The 22081-nt window shown below is 45.8% G+C and overlaps 1 protein-coding gene across 1 annotated transcript; it reads left to right on the top strand.

Annotated features, from left to right (window-relative positions):
* The first annotated feature begins 1162 nt into the window (after window positions 1-1162).
* Window positions 1163-10243, top strand: LOC130479673 (potassium channel subfamily K member 16-like). The gene is made up of 5 exons (XM_056852068.1): window positions 1163-1357; window positions 3281-3389; window positions 6845-7011; window positions 8757-8925; window positions 10029-10243. The coding sequence occupies exons 1-5, from the start codon at window positions 1163-1165 to the stop codon at window positions 10241-10243; spliced, it is 855 nt and encodes a 284-aa protein (XP_056708046.1).
* The last annotated feature ends 11838 nt before the right edge of the window (window positions 10244-22081 follow it).

Raw genomic sequence — 22081 nt, 5'->3', positions numbered from 1 at the left:
AAGCAGCCATTTTCTCCAGGGGAACTCATCTTGGTTGTCTGGAGATCAATTGTAATAGCGTGAGATCTCCAGTCGCTACCTGGAAGTTGGCAACCCTAGAACAGACCCATGTCCGCTCAAGACTGTTTTTATCTGATGCCCGCCTACTTTCTCAGGGGACCATCAGTTTCTCAGACCCAGAGGCCTGTAAGCAACCTAGATGGCCCAGAGGAGGTGACCTCACAGAGGCCAGGAGGGACACCCACAAAACAAGGTTATGAACCCATGACCTCACAGAGCCCCCCACCCCAGGACAAATAAGCTGTCCCTCCCAAAAATAGTTGCATGGTCAAAAGGAGGCACTAAGTCTGCCAGCAGAGAACAGAGGCGGAAGAGAGTGGGTAATTCGTAAGCGTTCAGGCAACACTGGATGTCGAAACACAGTGAGAATGAGACCACAGAGCACCAGACAAGAAACGTCCAAGCGCCGCTTTCCCTTTTCCGCTCTTACAGAGGAAGAGGAGGTCACTCCGGTGGAGGTAGGTGTCCACTGTTAAGTCAGCATGGGCGAGATCGGAGACGGCGTTCCCTTCCAACCGAAGGGAAGGATAAACACAGACTAACTAAGCATCCTGTTGCGCTTGGCCTACTTCTCCTGGTGGCAGGAGGTTCCAGGGGCTAGCGCTTACCTGGGTTGGTTCCCTTGGAAGAAAATGCACTGGAGACTTAAAGAAACACTATACAATTGCTGTAGTCAAGAATGCACAGGTAGCACACAGATGCAGGCACACCCACAGGGCAGAAGGTTACTTAACCAACCTTTGAGTTTAGAGCAATAAGAAATGCTGTGATGAAATGTACTTGTGCGCCTAAGCGACCTTTCTTCCTAAAAAAACAAAAACGGTTTGTTCTAGAGCCTGGTGTATTTGACACAATGATCGACTTTCCTAAGAAGCTGTTTTCTGTTAAGTGGGAAAACCCTGAGCTGCTATTACAATTTATTCTGCCTTATAAACGTATTGGAAGGATGGCGGTTGTGTCAGCACAGTTCCCAGAGGAAATGGACGGTGTCCAACTAGGACTTTCCTCTCTTGAGTCTGACATCAAGGGGAAATACAAATAAGGGCTTGTTTACCCATCTGTATCCGCTTATTCCTTTGTTCCCATTCCCGTACAGACCATCATGATCCACAGCAAACTGCAGATCTTTTTGTTGATAGTTGGCTACCTCACTTATCTCCTGGTGGGTGCCGGCATATTTCAAGTACTGGAGAGGGATGAAGGGAGGAAACAGCAAGCCGCAGTGTTAAGAATGAAGGAAGATTTTCTGCAGAACTTCACTTCCCTCAGTCCGATGGAAGTTGAAATCTTTGTGAAGGTAAGACGCCCCAATGCAGCATGGCTGGAGTTGGTGTTATTTTTGAATGTCACTTCATTTATATCCTGCCTTTCTCCCCAAAGTAGCTTATTTCATTCTGGTTTCATTATGCATGGTATGGAGAAAGTGGACAGGGAGCAGCTTTTCTCCCTCTCTCATAATACCAGAATGCGAGGTCATCGGCTGAAGCTGGAGGGTGAGAGATTCAAAACGGATAAAAGTATTTCTTCACACAATGCAGAGTTAAATTGTGGAACTCCCTGCCCCAGGATGTGGTGATGGCTTTCAACTTGGAAGGCTTTAAGAGGGGAGTGGACATGTTCATGGAGGAAAGGACTATCCACGGCTACTAGTCAAAATGAATACTAGTCATAATGCATACCTATTCTCTCCAGTGTCTGAGGAGCATGCCCATTATATTAGGTGCTGTGAAATACAGGCACAATCCTGCTGCAGTCGTCTTGTTTGTGGGCTTCCTAGAGGCACCTGGTTGGCCACTGTGTGAACAGACTGCTGGACTCGATGGGCCTTGGTCTGATCCAGCAGGGCTTTTCTTATGTTCCTCTCCTCCATTGTATCCTCACAAAACCCTGTGAGCTAGTTTAGGCTTAGTGAGTGGACTGGCAAAAGGTCACCCAGTAATCTTCCATGGCAGAGTGGAGATTTGAACCTGGGTCTAACCTTGATTGACCTAGGTTTGAGTTGGGAAACTCCATGTATGGTGGCTGTAGAATTTTCTGCTCTAATTCTGTGACCAGAAATTCTGTAATCCGTTATTGGGAATATAATGCAGAAATCTGGCAATGTTCTATATACGTTAGATCTGATTGCATATTTTGAACAGGGCAACTTTGCAGACTTTCATGTCATTGAAATATGTTCCAGTTTTACTCCCAAAGACTTGGGACACGGTACAACACAGCCATATCTAAGTTTAACCTCATAAGAGTCTTCTTAGTATTATAATGGGCAAAACTATCAAGCAAGCTTCATCACTGTGAGCTGGTGTGGCATAGTGGTTACCTCCTAAAGATCAAAAGTGAGGAGGCCAGGCACACCTCCCTGAGGTTATTCTACAATTGTGGGGCTGCCACTAAAAAGGCCCTCTCTGGTGTACTCACCAAATGAGCTTCTTTGATTGATAGGACAATCAGGAATTCCTCTCCCTGTGATCTTAATTCCTGAGGCAGGAGCGTATGGGAGAACAGTGTCCTTCAGGTACCCCAGTCCCAAGCCACGTAAAGCTTTAAAGGTCAAAACCAACACCTTGAATTGGGCTTGGGAGTGGACTGGTAGCCAGTGTAAATGCTGTAAGATCATAGAATCATAGAGTTGGAAGGGGCCATACAGGCCATCTAGTCCAACCCCCTGCTTAATGCAGGATCAGCCTGGAGCATCCCTGACAAGTGATTGTCCAGCCTCTGCTTAAAGACCGCCAGTGAGGGGGAGCTCACCCCCCCCCAGGTAGCCGATTCCACTGTCAAACAACTCTTCCTGTAAAAAACTACTTTTTAATATCCAGCCGGTACCTTTCTGCCCACAATTTAAACCCATTATTGCAAGTCCTATCCTCTACTGCCAACAGGAACAGCTCCCTGCCCTCCTCTAAGTGACAGCCCTTCAAATATTTAAAGAGAGCAAAAAGATCGAGGTCATTACAGAAGCTATAGAAGGGTGGAGAACATAGGGCCATAAGACTGACACGAGGACATCTTGTTTTCTACGTCTGAAATGACTTTTGAGTTGTGTTTGGCATATGGTCCCGAGTCACCAAGCAAAATGAAATGAGGACAGGGCTGAGCAATTTTGGTTGGATATATATATGTGTGTGTGTGTGTGTGTGTGTGTGTGTTTTGATCATTGCTGGCGGGCTGCATCCCGGTGTGCCACATCATTCAAACGGAACTCTGCCTTCCTTTGCAGAATCTGATGGAAGCTGTCCGGATGGGAATGGATCCGACGGGACAGGAGAACAGCAACTGGGATTTCAGCAACTCTTTCTTCTTTGTGGGCTCCGTGTTATCCACAATAGGTAAACCAATGATGCTTCTCAGTTGTTCTCTGAACGAAATTTAATCCCCCACGAGGTCTCACATGCTGCACACAGCTTACCTTCAAGGTTTTACAATGCTTGTTTACAATGCTCCTATTGTCCTTGACATCCCAGCTGCCCCCAGCCAGCCAGCCAGCCAGCCAGCCTTTCTCTCGCTGGAGAAAGAGCAATGTGTTGGCCGTGCTGATAAGAGACTTGATCTCCCACACTTCTTATGAGCTCCAGTCAAGTATATTATGAATTATTCCCACGGCTGCTGTAAGATAATAAAAGATGTTGGGGGAAGGTGGGGTAGAGAAGGTATCCCCTCACAGGAAATCACTTGAAAATATGCTGTTTTCATTCATACATGAAAAGAATACATTTCACCTTATCAAAAAGGTAATGGCAAGAAGAGGAAAAAATGAAGAGGGGGAGAGGAGTTGCCCTTTTTTATTATAAAATATCAGCGTGCTGTATTTAAAAAAAAATATGCCTGAAGTTGTCTGGAATCAGATTCTAAAAATAAAAAGAAGTCAGGAATGTCTACTCTCTAAAGGGGTGCTATATTAAAAGTGGATTTGGGAGGATTTCTTCCCAATTAGAACACTAGTTTCCTGCTGTCATTTTCACTGGACTCGGCAGAAGTCTTCAGGATTTCAAGGTGGGCTAAGAGTGCATATTGTTAATATAATTACATTTGCATCTCATCGTTTCTCCAAGGAGATTAGGGAGCTATACGTGGAGAAGGTTTCCTACTTTACTGTCACACTGACTCTTTGAAGTGATTGAGGCTGAGTGATTATAACCACTCCTGGGTCACTCAGCACATATTGTGGCTAGATGGGGATTTGAATGCGGGTCTCCCTGATCCTCATCCAATATCAGTACCAACACCAAAACCTTTAATGGCATAAAAACTTAAATTAAACAATAAAATATTACACGTAGATCAAATTATATTACCATCATAAACAGTATATTCATCCCTGAGTTTTGTCATGTCGTACTTTTATGACACTCTGAAAGAATCTGGCCACTTTCTCAGTTATGATGGGCGAGCGATTATTCAAGAGAAAAGGCACCTTTTCAGAATCAGATAATCCCATCTTGTTTACCAAGATGGTTTTTAAAATTTTGATTGAATTTTGTCATAGTAGGAGCAATAAAAGAGCATCAGGTCAAGTTGATGCTCAATACGGTCGACTGACCGATCACGTGCCAACACATCAAAATTTCCAGACACAATAGTTTTGCACCGCAGAAACACAGAATGCCCGTACATATAAAGGTGTAAAGTCAATAAAAGCAACCCCTGGTTAAAATTATCATCTTAAAACTGATAAAATTGTAAAATATTCTAACAATCATTTTCTAATAAAGTTCTGCGTATTTTAATAGCAACAGCGCAGAACTTGGCAGTTTGGAGCGTAAGCTGAAGGTCTTCTCCTAATAGGAGCTTCTTTGCCAAAAGCTCAACTGACTCGTCAGGGAATTTACCAAGTAGGATGGAAATAAGCTTTGATCTAACTTTGTGGTAGAATGGGCAACATATCAGTGCATGTTCGATGGTTTCAATGTCCCCTGTTCCACACGGACCTAACCTCTCTGATCTAGGAATCTTCTTATATTTCCCTTCTAAAACAGCCAATGTTAGGGCCTGGGAGCAATAAAAGAACATGTGTGAAATAGTTTCAACACAGCTCTTCCCACAAGGGCAATTCCTTGCTAAGTGGGGTAGATTTTCAAATCTCCCATACAAAATTGAAAACGGCAGGACATTAAATCTTGCAGGGGAGGATCCATATCCAACACTGTCCTGTATATTATACTGGTCCAGCATACTGGCACATAAACCACAACCATTTACACAGAACAGATCTCTTCCCTGTCATGCATTGGCAACACAAGAGTTTTCACTCTTTTGTTACTACTGAATTTTTGTGATAAGCATGTTGATTAAAACATGTTACGGAGTAATTAATGTGCGCAAAACAATCTTGAATGAGCGCCATAACACAGTGTATAATATCCAAGAATTGTCTGGCTCTCATGTGAGATAAAGAGCTCGGCTTTGGATTTGACATAGCCCAGGCTATCGTTCTTGGCTCTGTACAGTAGTACATTTGGAAGAGCAGATAACCTTTAAAAAATTGGTTTTATGATTATTCTGGTGCGCCTGCTAAGCCTTCATGGATTCAAGCCGAAAACAACACAGTCTGGTCCTAAACTATGTGGAATGTGTCGCTTATTTCAGCCACATACTTAGGAGGGGAAACATGTCAGAATTCGTTTCGCATGGGAAAACCCTCCAGTGTGAGAAAATCCCCATGGCTTGAATGTGAGAATGTGGCCCCTTCGCACATAAATTTAACTGGAGGTCCAATCCAAAGAATCAGGTTCCAGATAACTAAACATTCAGCCCAGGCCTCTCTATTCGGTTAGGACCCCTGCAAGGTAGGCTTCCTTAGGAATCTGCTGGTGGCCCCTGGCCCAAAGAGCGCCTGCCTGGCCTCGACCAGGGACAGGGCCTTTTCTGCCCTGGCCCGTCTGGTAGAATAGCCTCTCCAATGAGAGTGCCAGCTTGGTATAGTGGTTAAGAGTGGTGGTTTGGAGCGGTGGTTTGGAGCGGTGGACTCTAATCTGGAGAACCGGGTGTGATTCCTCACTCCTCCACACGAAGCCAGCTGGGTGACCTTGGGCTAGTCACAGCTCTCTTTGAGCTCTCTCAGCCCCAACTACCCCACAGGGTGTCTGTTGTGGGGAGGGGAAGGGAAGAAGATTGTAAGCCAGTTTGATTCTTCCTTAAGTGGTAGAGAAAGTCGGCATATAAAAACCAACTTTTCTTCTTCTTATTGTGGATGTTGTACGGACTACATTTACGAGGCTGTTCTTTTTATATAAAAGGTAAAGGTCCCCTGTGCAAGCACCGGGTCATTCCTGACCCATGGGGCGACGTCATATCCCGACGTTTTCTAGGCAGACTTTGTTTTGCGGGGTGGTTTGCCAGTGCCTTCCCCAGTCATCTTCCCTTTACCCCCAGCGAGCTGGGTACTCATTTTACCGACCTCGGAAGGATGGAAGGCTGAGTCAACCTTGAGCCGGCTACCTGAAACCGACTTCCGCTGGGATCGAACTCAGGTCATGAGCAGAGCTTCGACTGCAGTACTGCAGCTTTACCACTCTGCGCCACGGGGCTCCTGTTCTTTTTATAAGTGCTGTTTTAATTTTATTTTATTGGAATAGATTGATTTATTTAGTTTATACCCTGCCCTCACTCCCCAACCGAGGCCAGACTCAGGGTGGCTTTATTGGAATTTATTTGGTATGATGCGTGAGCTTCCCTGAGCTCGGCTTTGCTGGGGAGGGCGGGATACAAGATTAATAAAATAAATAAATGATCAATCCCAGGTGGTTTATGCAACTTTTTGTGTTTGTATTTTTTACCCCAACAGGCTATGGAAATCTTTCTCCCCAAACAGCAGGCGGCCAGCTCTTTTGCGTTGTTTTTGCTCTCTTCGGCATCCCCTTGAATATAGTCTTCTTGCACCACATTGGCAAGATCCTCTCTCTGCTATGTGAAAGGCTTGCTAAATGCCTGCACAGGAAGGGTGTAAAGAAGGTAACACACTTTGCCAATTTAAGGCTTTTTATTTGCTGGTCCACATGAGCGGGAGGTTAATCTGGTGAACTGGCTTGGTTTCCCCGCTCCTACACGTGAAGCCAGCTGGGTGACCATGGGCAAGACACAGCTCTGATAGAGCTCTCTCAGCCCCACCGACCTCACAGGGTGTCTGTTGTGGGGAGGGGAAAAGGAAGGTGATTGTAAGCTGGTTTGAGTCTCCCTTCCCTTAGAGAAAGTCAGCATATAAAAACCAACTCTTCTTCTAAAAAATGATGGAACCCCTCACTTAAAAGAATGGGTGAAAAGAGATGTTTCAGACTAGTCAGGAAGACCAGTAAAGTAGGTACCAGGCAAACCTCAAGGCAGAGGTGGGGGCATGCCAAAAATGAGGTGCCACCACTAAAAACGACCTTTACTATGTATATTCTACATGCAACATTTTCAAATCACTTGGATTTTAGAACCAGGATGGAGCCTGTAGAGAGCTAAGAATGCAAGAAGGGCTGGATCAGACTAGGGGTCTATCTGGTCCAGCTTCCTGCCTCATACAGTGGACAACCAGTTGCCCTGGAGGGCCAACAAACAGGGCCCAGAAGCCATGGCATTCCCAAAGCTGGAGACTTGATTGGTTGTGCGGAGTTTTAAAAATGTTGCTTTGGCAGCAGCTGCCACCACAGCACGAGGATCCACATCTCCTGTGGCAGCCATTTTGTTGCTGTGCCCACCGTGCCATGTCACAATTCCAAATGCGCCTGCAGGCTCAAAAAAGTTGGGAGACCCTGTCCTTGGAAACATTTATGGCTGTTGTCTATGACAGGGGTCTCAAAACTGCGGCTCCAGAGCCGCATGTGGCTCTTTGGCCCGTTGAGTGCGGCTCTCCGAACTTGGTTCAGAGCCCCTGCTCTTGTGCCTGCTTGCGCCGGCAGCCGGGCTGCGGAGCCGGCACGCCTGAGAGAGAGCGGGCGAGCGGGCGCGCTGTCTCTCCCCCCCCCCCCCCCGCCGTGGAGAATGGCCGGGTCCCCCTTTTCCTTCCCCTCAATGGTTGGGAGGCTAAAGCCTCCCCTCTAGCCGTGTGATTGCTGGGCGGGCGGCTCGGCGGTTCCTGGCCCCCCCACCTATCAGCTGTTGGGCGGGGCGGGCTTCCTTTGGTAGACCTGGCCTCTGGCTGAGTCCCATTGGGAGGCCATGTCTACCCACTGGCTTTCTTGATAGTAGACCTGGACTCCGAGGAGGGGAAAAGTCCCCCTTCAGAGGCCAGGTCTACCAATTGCTTCTATGGGCTTCTGGAGGCCAAGTCTACTGCCAAGAAAGCCAATGGGTAGACCTGGCTTCCCAATGGGACTCAGCCGGAGGCCAGGTCTACCAATAGGCTTTTATGGCAGTAGACCAGGCCTCCAGACGAGGACTCCGGACGGGGAGGGGGAAATGGCAGGGACTTACAATTTAATTTTTATCAATAAATAAGTTCACTATTAAGTATGATATCAAGTTTTATTCAGTGTACCTATAGTTTAATTAAGACTTAAAACTTTAATTAAAGTTTATTAAGTTAATAAACAGTGTACCTACCTATATTTTAAGTTTAAGAAATTTGGCTCTCAAAAGAAATCTCAATCGTTGTACTGTTGATATTTGGCTCTTTTGACTAATGAGTTTGCCGACCCCTGGTCTATGGTAAGGCCAAGATGATGACTCGGGCAATTCAGATGCCTCAAACTTACCATTTCTGCTTTGCCTTCCAGAAAACAACAAGGTTTTTGACTCTTCTGTTCTTCCTGGTGATGGGAATTCTAGTTTTCATCTGTGTGCCATCAGCCATCTTCCAAGTGATGGAGGACTGGTCCTACAGCGAAGCAATTTATTTTGCATTTATTACCCTCAGCACAATTGGTTTTGGAGATTACGTAATAGGTAAGGATTCCTGTAAAGTTTCCCACCTGAATTGTATGCTATTTTACATCAAATGACCACAGTCTGTAGGTTCCATCTTCTAATGCTCTTAAGAAACCTGGATTTGGGGTGGACTTCACCTAAGATTACAACTGATGCGCCCCATTGCAGAATTCGGTTATCAGGGCTGGGAAAGATTTCCATTTGAGCCCTCGGAGAGATGCTGCTACTACAGCTGGAACAGACTAGAAATCTGGCCTAGACAGATAAATGGTTTCAGTAGGAGACAACTACGTATGTTGTAGTCCGTAGTCAGGAAGCCTTTCTGAAAAAAGGCAGATGAGACAGTGGGAACACTGATTTTACACCAATTATTTCAAAATCAGATGACATCTTGCATTTGTGATTTAGAGGAACTTACTTTAGTTTGGAGAAGAGATCCTCCATCAAGAGGAGTGGCCCCTTCCCAATCTTTGACCGTTGTACTTGTTCCATTTCTGGGCATCATAATCTCCCGCTGTTACAACTGATCTCCAGGTGACAGAGATCAGTTCATCTGGAGAAAATGGCTGCTTTGGAAGGTGGACTCTATATGGCAATATACCTTATTGATATGGTTGCCAACCTCCAGGTACTAGCTGGAGATCTCCCGCTATTACAACTGATGTCCAGCCGATAGAGATCAGTATCACTGGAGAAACTGGCCGCTTGGGTAATTGGACTCTATGGCATTCAAGTCCCTCCCCTCCCCAAACCCCGCCCTCCTCAGGCTCCGCTCCAAAAACCTCCCACTGGTGGCAAAGAGGGACCCGGCAATTCTAATTATTGAAGTCCCTCCCCAAACCCCACCCTCCTCAGGTTCCACCCCCCAAATCTCCAGGTGTTTCCCAAGTTTTGCTCTTATCACTCTAACAGCTACACCACACTGGCTCTTTGCCTGAGACTGCATTTGAACTTGGGGACTTCTCAGCACAGAGCTATTCTAACTACACCACACTTACTACATCTGAGAACACATTTCTGCCCCATTAAATAGGGACGTTCAGGTAAACTGAATTGGTCTTTTCCCAAAACCGTCCCCCTCCTCTCCCACCACAAGACGCTTCTTTTCTCTGTGCCTCCAGGGAGACAGCATAGCAAGAGATATTTTCCCTACTACCGAATCTTGGTAGCAATCTGGATTATCTTCGGACTTGCGTGGATAGCCCTGCTGTTTAATTTGCTGACAAATCTACTGGAAGACCCGGATACAAAGCCGATAGAAGAACTTCTCCCGGTCAAGACAGCGAAAAGGAAAAAGAGGAAGTCAAAACGGCGTCCCAACACAGTTCCCTCTTGAAGATAGCTTATCATTGCTTGCCAGAGGAGATGGACAGGAAATCCAGTTACAGCAGAAAACTATAGCTTTATAAAAAAAAAAAAATCACACATCACTGAGATATTCTGGTGGTTTCCAGAACACTGACCAAGCTGATTGTTAACAATGTTAAGCATGATGTAATTTCGAATAAAGTGTTTGAATGTTCATGGAATGCTGTTTTTTCTTTTTATACTGCATATCTCCTGTCTTCACAATAAAGTACCTTTAGCCCAAAAGTCTTATTTTGATTCTCAGATTTCAGCATCGAGTATGGAAATACAGGTTTGGGGGTTCTAATATTCAAAATTATTCATTCAGAGTGAATATTTTACTTTGGTAATAATCTTCAGCTTTTGAGGAATTTTTCTTTGTCAATCCTAAAAAAGTTCTGAAAATTAAAATATCAAGTTACTCAGGAAATATATTTAAATGTAATATGTTGAGCCTATTGTCTTAATAAGCCTACCATAATTTGCTAGTATGTTAGAACTGAAGCTAATTTTGAGGGGAAATGCTTACATTTTGAAAATATTAAGTGTACAAATGTTAAAATTCAAGGTTTTCATGTTCAGGAAATGCCTGATTCTGAATTTTGGCTCAATGTAGTTTCTGCTTTAATATATTCACAGCAAGGCTATGCTGAACTAGGGTTGCCAACAGACCTGGAGAAAAATGTCCTGTCACTTTAAAAGACTTAGGCATGTAACATTTACTTCTGTGACTAGGGTTGCCAGCTCTGGGTTTGGAAATACCTGGACATTTTGGGGGTGGAGACTGAGGAGGGTGGGGATTAGAGAGGGGAGGGACTTTAGTGCCATAGAGCCCAACTTCCAAAGTGGCCATTTTCTCCAGGGGAACTGATCACTGTTGCCTGGAGATCAGTTGTAATAGTGGGAGGTCGCCAGCCACAACCTGGAGGTTGGCAACCCTATCCATGACAAGAAAACGGCTCATTTCCACACATTAACAGTGCGATCCTAAACGGTTACAGCTTTTCTAAGCCCATTAGCTTCAATACACTTAAAAGGGTTTTTAAATACTTCTGTTTAGGATTGTAGTATAAACATCTATCAAAGGGGTGGGCCAATTTTCTCCAGACACATTGGCAACCCTATTCCCAGCCCAGCTCCCCTTATCCATGCCTGCTCTGGAGAAAGCACCGCTTTCTCCGTTTCCAGGTATTCTGGGACCAAGGCGACACCCTCGAATCATTGATGGCTTGATGTCTCTCCTCGGTACTGGAGTCTGAGACACCAGGACAGACAGTCCTCGACGATCCACTGGGTAACACCGCCTCGGTACCGCGGCTCTGGTCAGTACCAGAGTAGCGAGCAAAGCCCTAGATACCTTTGCTCCCCATCAAGGGACCGCCGCCAACCTTCCCCAAGAAAGGAACGATGCAGGTTCCCACTTCTGAGAGGTCGTTCACCACGGCGCAGCCGATCTCCCCAACACCTGGGAAGACAACCCACTGACACCCGTGGGTACCAGACGAGGTCATCGGAGTGTTGCAAGGACCACGACCATTTGTTGGGCCGCGACAGACACCGCGACCTAGGCAGGTGTTCGAACCATCTGAGGACTATGATTCTGACTACAAGGAGAAGATGGATAGACACTCTGATACGTCTTCCATCCCCTCTCCAGACGACATGGTGGGAGATCCGTCCCCCATTTTGCCCACTGAAAACGTAAGGGCGAATAACGAACAGCTCACCTGTATGGCCACAGCCATCCGTATGGTTGTCACCCCCTCGGAATCCGAGGAGGAGGACCCGGTGACGGACATCCTCCATTCGAAGGATGTGGCCCCCATCCGCATTCCTATGGTAAAGGGCATTCGCAAGATTGCCCTTTCAAATTGGGCTAAACCCACCTCGCATCCCCTGGTCGCATGTAAAGTCGACAATCTATATAGGGTGCAGGATGCTGACTCTGACTGTTTGTACCACCAGCCATCCAACAATTCGGTGGTTGCTGAAGACCTACTGTCAAAGGGCAAACCAGGTCCACAAGCCTCCCCTCTTGATAAAGAGGGCAGAAAGCTGGACCTCTTGGGTAGAAAAATCTACTCCCTGGGCTCTGCAGGAGTACGGGTAGTGAGTCATGAGGCACTCATGGCTCGCTACCAGATGCTCATCTGGGAACAGGTTCACAACCTGATAGAACATCTCCCTGAAGACCAAAAAGTCCTTGCCAGAGCTATGCACTCGGAGGGATACAGGCTCGGGTCTCACCAGCTCTATGCTGCTAGGCACACAGCAGATATGGCACCCAAGGTTATGGCCTCCAGCATATTGCTTCGCAGGCACTCGTGGCTGAGGTCCTCTAACCTCTCCCCCAAGGCTAAGGCCAGGCTGGAAGATATGCCGTTCGATGGCAAGGTCTTTGTCAAGACTCAGGCGTCCATCCCTAGCATCCCATAAACAGACACGCTCAGGCAGGGGATCCTAAGCAATGCTAATTTAATAGGAGCAAAAAGACAGATTAAAAGAAGCTGACTGCCTCTCATGCAGGAGAGGCTGCTAATGGGGGCTATGCAGGTAGGTTACAGTATAAAAGCATTCTAGGCAAAAAAAGTGAAACAAAGTGAAACCACAGTGCAGTGACTACAAGACAATGGTTCCCAGAGATTCGAAGACATAACACGGGCACATCTGTCATAAACAGGAGAATCGAAACAGTACACAGGATTTGCAGCATGAGAACAAAACCTTGACCAGCAGCCAGAACCTGGCCTTGACAGGAAGCCAGTCTCTGGCATGCAATTGCCAAACCCCTACTCCAAAGGTAGCAAAGACCTGACAGCCTTGCTCCACGAGACCACAGACGAGTTTCTGCACAAATTCAAAAAGGACCGTCTGATGGCTAAGTCCCTTGGGGTCACAGCACAGCCACCTGGTTCATCAGCCAAGCAAAAACTCAGGCCTAGATCAGGGCCCCCATATTTTCAAAGGGGATTTCGATACAGGTCAGCATCTTACCCCTTCCAATCCCAAAAGTCTTATTTGGTCCCACAGGAGCAAAAATGTTTTCCTTCAAGGGGCAGAAATAAAATGGCTGATCGCTCCTCGCCTATCAGGGGAGCGTCAAAGGAACAGTCAGCATGACTGGTTATGGGACCGGAGGGGCAATCACAACCACTGTTCTTTAATAGGTTGTCACGGGTTTGTTTCAATTTGGGAGAGTATTTGTACTGACAGTTGGGTGTTTATAATAAAGGATGGTTACTTTATTGAATTGTCTCATTCTCCTCCCTCTGGTCCTCCTCCATATGTACAGACACAGAGCCCTCCTGAACTTATTCAGGAAGTCTCTACTCTCCTGCAGAAGGGAGCCATCTCTAAGGGTGACGTAACGGCGAACCCTAATGGGTTCTACTCAAAGTATTTCCTGGTATGGTGTTTAACTCTTGGGTGGGTATGCTCTTCCCCCCCACCCCAAAGGATCAGAGTAATACAAAGTTTAGCTGAGTCTTTCATTAGAGTAAGATTTCAAAAGGCATTGAAGATTCAGAAATTATTGGGCCTCATGGCTTCAACAACAGCTATGGTCCCCCATCCTAGACTGAGGATTCATCCACTACAGATGTGGTTTTTATCGGCTTTTTATCGTCTCAATGGAAGAGACTCCCCATCCCACGTTCAGTCATACACTCCCTTGACTGGTGGCTATAGGACAGTAATTTAAATAAAGGAGTTCCCTTTGGGGTACTCAGACATGACTGTTGGATTTTCACAGATGCCTCCCTAGGAGGTTGGGGTGCTCAGTGTGGGCGATACTCAGCGAAGGGATGCTGGACCCATGTAGAGTCTATGTTGAATATCAATCTTTTGGAGCTAAGAGCTATAAGGTACGCCCTTATCTCTTTTGCAGATATCATACGAGGCAAACACATCCTTATAGCCACAGACAACACCGTAGCAAAATACTATATTTCCAAGCAAGGAGGGGCGGGCTCTGCAGCTCTCTGCGCAGAGGCTGTCCTCATTTGGGAATGAGCCATCCAGTACAGAATACGCCTGTCGGCCATTCACATTGTGGTAGTCTTCAACACTATCGCAGACTTCCTCAGCAGAGACGTCCTGAGTCAACATGAATGGTCGATTGGTTGGCGTTACCTACAAGCTATTTTTGACAAATGGGGTCTTCCAAGTATAGATTTGTTTGCCACACAGGTCAATGCAAAGTGCTAGCTATTCTGCTCAAGGGCAGCATCAGACCCCCAGTCCGAAGGAGGTGCATTCCAAACAGATGGGGGGTGGGTTTCGACTAGTTTACGCCTTCCCTCCTATTCCTCTGCTACTCAAAACGGTTCTCAAAGTCTTAAGGTTGTCATTCATTACTCCAAAACTGATCAGAAGGGAAGAGGCGCATGTTGAAGCCTACATGCAGGCCAGGGTCTTGCCCAGTGAGGGCAGTGAAGGCCTTTTTGTCAATTCGTCCCCATCAGGGTGGCCTTTTGTTCATTCACAGGGATGGTTCTTTTCTAACTCGTTTTCAGTTTGTTAGTGTTTTTCGCTCTGGGTTGTCTTAACTTGGTTTGCCACCTCATGAGTTTGGTACTCACCCATCTAGAATTGGGGCGGCCACTACAACGCCAGGACTAGGTCTGCACGCAGACCGGATAAGGGCTATTGGGAAGTGAAGGTCCACGGCCTACAAGGCTTACATACGGCCTCATCTGTGCAACTATTAACTATGTGAGTTTTCAGTGGGGCGGAAGAAACAGGTGTGGATCTTTGGCCATAGTATTGTTCACTGGGCTTCTGTGTATGCTGCGTCTTCCAGCTGGGGCAAGCACCTGGGCCTCAAGGACTTTCTTCAGCTATCCTGGTTCGGTGTCCGGGGCATGCGCTGGTCGTCTTTGGAGCCTTCCCTGATGCGTGCAGTTCACCGACATGGAGCCCCAGATGTGTTAGTCATTCAACTGGGAATGACTTGGGCATAAGAAACGGAAAAGAGCTGACGGAAGCGGCTTCTGTAGACTTAGCGGGTGATTGTTGCTTGGTTGCCATGTACAGTGATATGATGGTCTGACATGCTTGAGCGTCATTGCTGGCGTAGGTGCAGTGCCCTAAGAAGCTTGATATGGTACATTGCAAGACTGCTAACGCTATTGGCAGGGCTGGGTTAGCTCTGGGTGGTTTTATTTTTCGTCACTGGGACATATCTTACCGTTTAGAGGCAACGTTCAGGCCTGATGGGGTTCATTTGGCTGACTGGGGGCTTGATAACTGGTTGCATAGTATAACAGATGGTCTGAGGGGTTGGCTCCTGCTGTAGGTGCGTTGTCAGGAGCTGGCGGGTCCTGACTGCTCTTTGGCAATATTAGCATGGGGCTGGTTCAGTTTTAAGAAAGGCGGCCTGCGTGCCCCCTTTTCTCGTAGAGAGGATCCCAATAAGGGGTTTTGGGGGTGGCTTGGTAGGACATGCCCAGCTTGGAGGCTGTCCAGATGCCGCCTTCCAAGTGGTGGGGGAACAACCTAGTGGCTCTCACCCAGGTAAATCCCAGGACTGCCATCCCAGGTTACTCCTGGCGGGCTCGTTGGGAGCTGTTGGTGTACATCGACCGCAGTGGGGCCGGTTGATGCTCCTGAATCAGTTTCCCATGCTATGCCAAGGCAACTTCAGCTTTTGCCAATAAATATTGGCCATTTCATCCAAAACTGTTTGTTGTCCAATTATTATGTTTATTCAATGTACCTTTGGTTGGTTCGCTTCCTCTCTCCCCCCTTTTGGGCCCTGGGCCGGCAAGAATTAACCTCCGACGTATCCTGACAACATTCCTGACACTTAGGAAACAATCACAGAAAACTGGTATAAACAAGTTTACAGATGGTATATAACTCCTATGGGCATTTTAAAAAATGAACAAAAATGCAGACTCCTGATGTTGGAAATGTAAACAAGATGGTACAATTTTCCACTGTTAGTGGATGCATAAGAAAATAAAGAAATAAGAAATAAGAAAATAAATAAGAAATAAGAAAATAAAGAAATAAAGAAAATAAAGAAATTCTGGATTTCAAGAAATGCAAAAGGTCTTCAACCGCAGCCAGAGTAATAACAGCAACAAAATAGAAGCAAGCAGAACTGCCAGAATTATTACAGCCGACAGAGATCAGATCACCTGGAGAAAATGGCCGCTTTGACAATTGGTCTCTACGGCATTGAAGTCCCTCCCCACCCCAAAAACCTCCCGCCAGTGGCAAAGAGGTAACAGGCCCCCAGCAAATTTCCACAGTATAGCAGGCATTCGAACCTGGGTCTCCCAGATCCTACTCTAACACTCCAACCTGTACACCACCACAGCTCTCAATTAAACTTTCCTCTAAACAAAAAATCCTCTCACATAGAAAATGTGCACGTTAAAGCTAGCACAAGCTTAGTTTCTCTGAAACAATGCTTTTCTTTGTGCAGGGAAATTTTCTTTTTTGCAGGCATGAGCCTTACTCCCTTACACTGTTCCAAACAGAGGTTCCTGACAGAGAGAACTAGGCTAGAGATGTAGAGAATATAAAAGCAATTCCCTACAGTTTCCAAACGTTAGAAAAACACCCTGTACCCAGACCCCACCAGTTTTATGCTTATCTAGCCCAAATTATCATGACATTTTAAACTCCAAATGTTGTCCCTAACAGGAGGGGGGGAAGGTGACACTTTCTCATTCATCTAGCTACGAAAGCAAGAGTCAAGCAATTGCGTGACCGTTGGCGGCATTTTTCAGGAGTGAAACGCCCCAGTATGGAGGCAACGAGCTCCAACACAAGCTGCTTGCCCCCTCCCAAAGAGCACGCTTCATCCTCAAATAAAATGCAGTCTGCAAACTGCAGAGGAGAGAGGGAGAAGCAACCAGCAGGGAAATACTTGGGCAAAACGGGGTGTGGTGTGTGTGCAAAGACACAAACAGCTAGCTCCAGCAAGGTTGCAAGAGGCCTTTTTTTTTTTTTGGTAATTCTGTTAAGTGCCTGTCGATTTGCTTAAAAAGTTAAGGTGCCCCTATGAATTTTACGGCCTCCGCAACGTCCTCTCGTTCACGTGTTTGCTCAGGTCTTGCAAGCTCAGGGCCAAGGCTTCCTTGAATGAGGACTGCAATTAAACGACTGGAGGTGATTGAAGCAGTTTGGCGGGAGAGGAGGGTGGAAAAGGGTGTGTTTTTTTTTTTTGCAATGCACCATTGCACTTTGGAAAGGAGCTACAGCTGCTGCTGGCCAGAGCAAGCCCCAGCTTTCTGCACGCTGCCAGCCGCAGTCTAAAGCAAAAAGAAAGCTCAGTCGTTTCCCCAAAGTGCGTTCCTAGCCCTTCCTTAGCTAAAAATAAGTTCCCCGTTTGCCACGGGATAAAAACGCTTGCCCTATTTGTTGTCGCGGAAGGATACAGGCTAAAGGGTCATCTCACCGGCAAATCACCCTTTGCTTTAGGCGGGAACGCGCTTCTTGTTGCTGGGGGCGGATGAAGCCCCTTGTGATCGCACCCCCTGGTGCCATCAGCCAATAGGAATCGGCGTCGCAGTAAACTTTTGCCTAGTCGTGCCTTCCAGTGCAGCATCCCTCATTCTGGGTCGTGAATGCTTAGGGGTGGGGTGCATTTAGACCTTGTCTCCTATTTTGGGGCTTGCTTTCTCTTGGAGCCCCTATCTAATTGGAGGTTGCCAGGTCTCTGAGACTGGGGGAATTTGGGGGGCAAGAGGCAGAGGCTAGTATGGGGCAGTGGGAATAGCAGCTGCTTGGTTACGGGGCAGGCTGGGGTAAGAGTTGAGTGCCCAATCCTAGCAAAAAAAATTGATTTTCTTTAGGAGTTAGGGTTACTTAATGTTCCTTCCCTGGAGACCTTGAGAAGGAAGCTAGAGCAGAATTCTGAAACTTTAGATCAGGCTTGGAAACCTGCAAGCTAATGGTCTAGTGGGTACATTCATATGACATAAGCTGTGTTTGTTGATGGCATCTATCTTTTCACTGGCTCAAACCTGATTGAGCGGGTAGTTTTGCTAATGAACTGTTCTGCTTCTAATCTCTCTCTAGAGCCCTAGTTGCTTTAATGAACACAATGAGTCCTTGAGTGGTTTATTTTTATTTTGAATTAGGAATGCACAAGTCTTTCCTGGGTGGCTTATTTTATTTTAAATTAGGATTGCCAATTTTTTTTTTTTGCCAGGGTCTCCCTCCCCCAAGATTTGGGGTGTGGGCGGGGGCCCTCAGCAAGGTGTATTGCCATAGAGTTTGCTCTCCAAAGCAGCCATTTTCTCCAGGGGAGATCATTTCTGTCGCCTGGGGATCAGTTGTAATTCTGGGAGAGCTCCATCCAGGCATTGGCAGATCTGTTTTAGCTCTTGAACGTAAAGATACAATTGAAATAGAAGTACAGCAAGCTTGTGTGGTTGAAAGGGACAGCACAAGTAGGCTTGGATTTTGGATGGCAATTTAGGGACGTTGCCAGTATCTATATCCAGTATTTGGATTTTTATAAATATGTTTTGAGACATTTCTTTACCAGTTGGGGCCAGTTTATATTTCCTACCTACAGTTTAAGACATAAAATAGTTGATTAATTTAATAATAGCTTAAATGAAAGTTGAGGTTGCAGCAGGGAACGTTTGTTTGGAGTTTGACATGGCAGACTTAACATTTTAATTTTATTTCTATCCCACCCTTTCCCAACGAGGTTGGATAATAGATTATGCACCCTGGTGGTTTCTCCATGCCAGATTCCCTACCCCCAAGCCACTTTTTTTCTTGCTTGTTTTTTAAAATGAGGCTTTGCATTTGTGTAGCTTGAGGTTAGACCCTAGTCTTGCTATAACACCTCCACTTTTTTTCATCAGGGAGCTCTAGGAGGGCACTGCATGACTGCAACACTGAGTTTGAGCAAGATCCTAGTCCTGGTATCTGATTTCATTGCTATGGTCTTGGAGTATGTTGAAGAGAGTACCCTTGAGAATGTTCAGAGTTTGTTTCCTTCATCATGTTAACTACTGTCTGGTAGAAAGTACTTAGAACTGGGGGTTAGAGCAGAGCTATTAATTCTGTGGCTTGCAGAGAGTGGCGTTTGTAGTTTTTATTTATTTAAATTTTTATTTACAACCCGTTCTCTTCCTGGCCAAAGCCGGGCTCAGCGGCTCACATTGGGTTAAAAATACAATAGATACAAAACACAATTTCATATTCCAATTTAAAACCAGTGTCTATTATTAAAGTCAAGTTGGCAGCGGTTTATCAGAGCACAGGACCACAAAGAGCCTGGGGAAAGCAAACAGAGTCCCCGCTTAAACTTAAGATGGGAAAAAAAGAAAGGCAGTGTAAAGAGGCCAGTTGTGATGGAAATGGTTGCCGCCCTCAGCCGTAGGCATGGCGGAACGTCTTGGTCTTCTAGACTCTGCAAAATTGAACTAAAATCTGCAGGGCCCTGGTCTTATTAGAGAGTTCCACCAGGCTGGGGCCAGGGCTAAAAAAGCCCTGGCCCTGGTTGAGTACAGCTGGATACTTTTTGGCCCGGGGACCACCACCCGTTTGTTATTAGCAGTGCATAATGCTCTGTGGGAGGACGTACCAGGAGAGACGGTCCCACAGATATGATGGTAATCAAGCAAAAGAGCCATGGTTACTTACATCTTTAGGCATGGGCCTTGCACACTTTCCTGAAACATTGGGCAGGCCCACATTGGGGGGGGGGTGCTCAGAAGAGCCGTAGGTGGCTCCTAAGTCACTAAGTGGTTATCACTAGGTTAGATCTTCCAGGACAGAGAATTTGGTTTCCAGGGCAACTTCAGCACAAGAAGCTTTCCTTAGGTGTTATTTCCAAATGGTTTACCTTTTCCTACTTGCCTTCCCAATCTCTTAGCCCACACAAAAGAGGTGGGAAATCTAGGATTTTTTTAAAAAAAAAAGGTTAAGGAAGGTATTAAGACACTTACAAATTCACTCAGGCACCAAAAAGCATGAAAATTTAACCTCAGTTGTAATTTAGGTGTCACTTCCAATCTGCAAAAGAAGAGGATTGGAGCTGAAAAATCAAGAGATAGTTGAGCACACTGAGGGCGTGTTTCCCTTTTGGTTCAAAAAGAAGACTTGCTCATTTACATAAGCCTTATTTATGTAAATGGGATGCTGTACTAGAATCCATGTGGGGCAGGGCAGATTATCTGGCAGGGGTGGCACTGGTGGGGAAAGGAGCACCCAGACTTGAATCTCTCAACACCTATGCCTTGTGGTAAACTCTTAATGTTAAGATAACTTATTGCTAGTTTTGAAAATGGATGCATCCCACCCGACCTTGTGTGTGTGTGTGTTAAGTGCCCTCAAGTCGCTTCCGATTTATGGCGACCCTATGAATTAATAATCGCCAAACTGCCTATCATTGATAGCCTTGCTCAGATCTTGCAGACTGAGGGTCGTGCCGTCCTTTATAAAATCAATCCATCTCATGTTGAGTCTTCATCATTTCCTGCTGCCTTCAGCTTTTGCTAGCATTCTTGTCTTTTCCAGTGGCACTTGTTTTCTCATAATGTGATCAAAATAGGATACCCTCAGTTTAGTCATTTTAGCTTTTAGGGAGAGTTCAGGCTTGATTTGATCTAGAACCCACTGATTTTTCTTTTTTGGTGGGCCATGGTATCTTTACAACTCCTTCAACACCACATTTCCAATCTATTTTCTTCCTGTCAGCTTTCTCCATTCTCCAACTTTCACACCCATACATAGTAATAGGGAATACTCTGGCATGAATTAACTTGATCCTGGACACCAGCGACACATCCTTACACTTCAGAATCTTTTCTAGCTCCTTCATGGCTGCCTTCCCAGTCTCCTTCTGAGTTCTTGGTTGCAGTCTTCTGTTTGGTTGATGGTGGAGCCAAGGAACAGAAAACCTTGAACCAACGTCAATTTATTTATTGTCAACCTTAAAATTGTGTAATTCCCCTGTAACCATTATTTTTGTCTTTCTTTGGCACTTTATTTTAACTTTCAGCAAATTGTTTCAAGCCTTCACTTGTTTTCTGCCAGTAATGTGGTATCGGTATCTTAAATTGTTAATGTTCCTTCCACCAATTTTCACTCCACCATTTAAATTTAATCCAGTTTTCCTTATTCTGTGTTCTGCATACGGATTGAAGAGATGAGATAAAATACATCCTTGTCTGATACATTTGCCTGTTGGAAACCATTCTGTTTCCAGTTCTGTCCTAAGAACATAAAAACCCATCAAGTCCATCAGTCTGTTCACAGAGTGGCCAACCAGGTGCTTCTAGGGAGCCCACCAGCAAGACCGCCACATTGAGCTGTTCCTGAGGTGGGATTTCTGTGGGAAAAGAGAGTTAGCATTACACCCAGCCAAGCCTGGATTGCCATTTATGCTTTTTAGATTTAAAAAGTTGGAAAGTACACTTCCAAAACATGATAACGGTGATTGATATAAGGAATGAACATTGATTATACTTGGCGGTGAAATATTAGGGGTGCTCTGAGGCATTAAATTGTGAGGCAGGAGGAATTCAAATTTACCAATTGGAGAACGCGCTATAGTGGACCAAAGAAAGGCAGAAAGTAGAGGGGTTTCCTAAGATGGCACTTGGTTTTACTGGAGGTGGGATAAGAAATAAGCACTTTTGATATTACCCTAAAGTATTGTCGAAGGCTTTCACGGTCAGAGTACTCATCCTACACACTTGACACTGAGAGACACTGTCCTTCAGTGTTACTCCTCTGAAGATGCCTGCCACAGCTGCTGGCGAAACGTCAGGAAAGAAAATACCAAGACCACGGTTACACAGCCCGGATAACCTACAAGAATCAATTACCCTAAAGTATTTGCATTTTT

Source organism: Euleptes europaea, chromosome 6 (assembly GCF_029931775.1).
Source record: "Euleptes europaea isolate rEulEur1 chromosome 6, rEulEur1.hap1, whole genome shotgun sequence".
Taxonomy (NCBI): Eukaryota; Metazoa; Chordata; class Lepidosauria; order Squamata; family Sphaerodactylidae; genus Euleptes; species Euleptes europaea.
The sequence above is the reverse complement of the archived record's forward strand: the minus strand, read 5'-3'. Positions and strand labels throughout refer to the sequence as shown.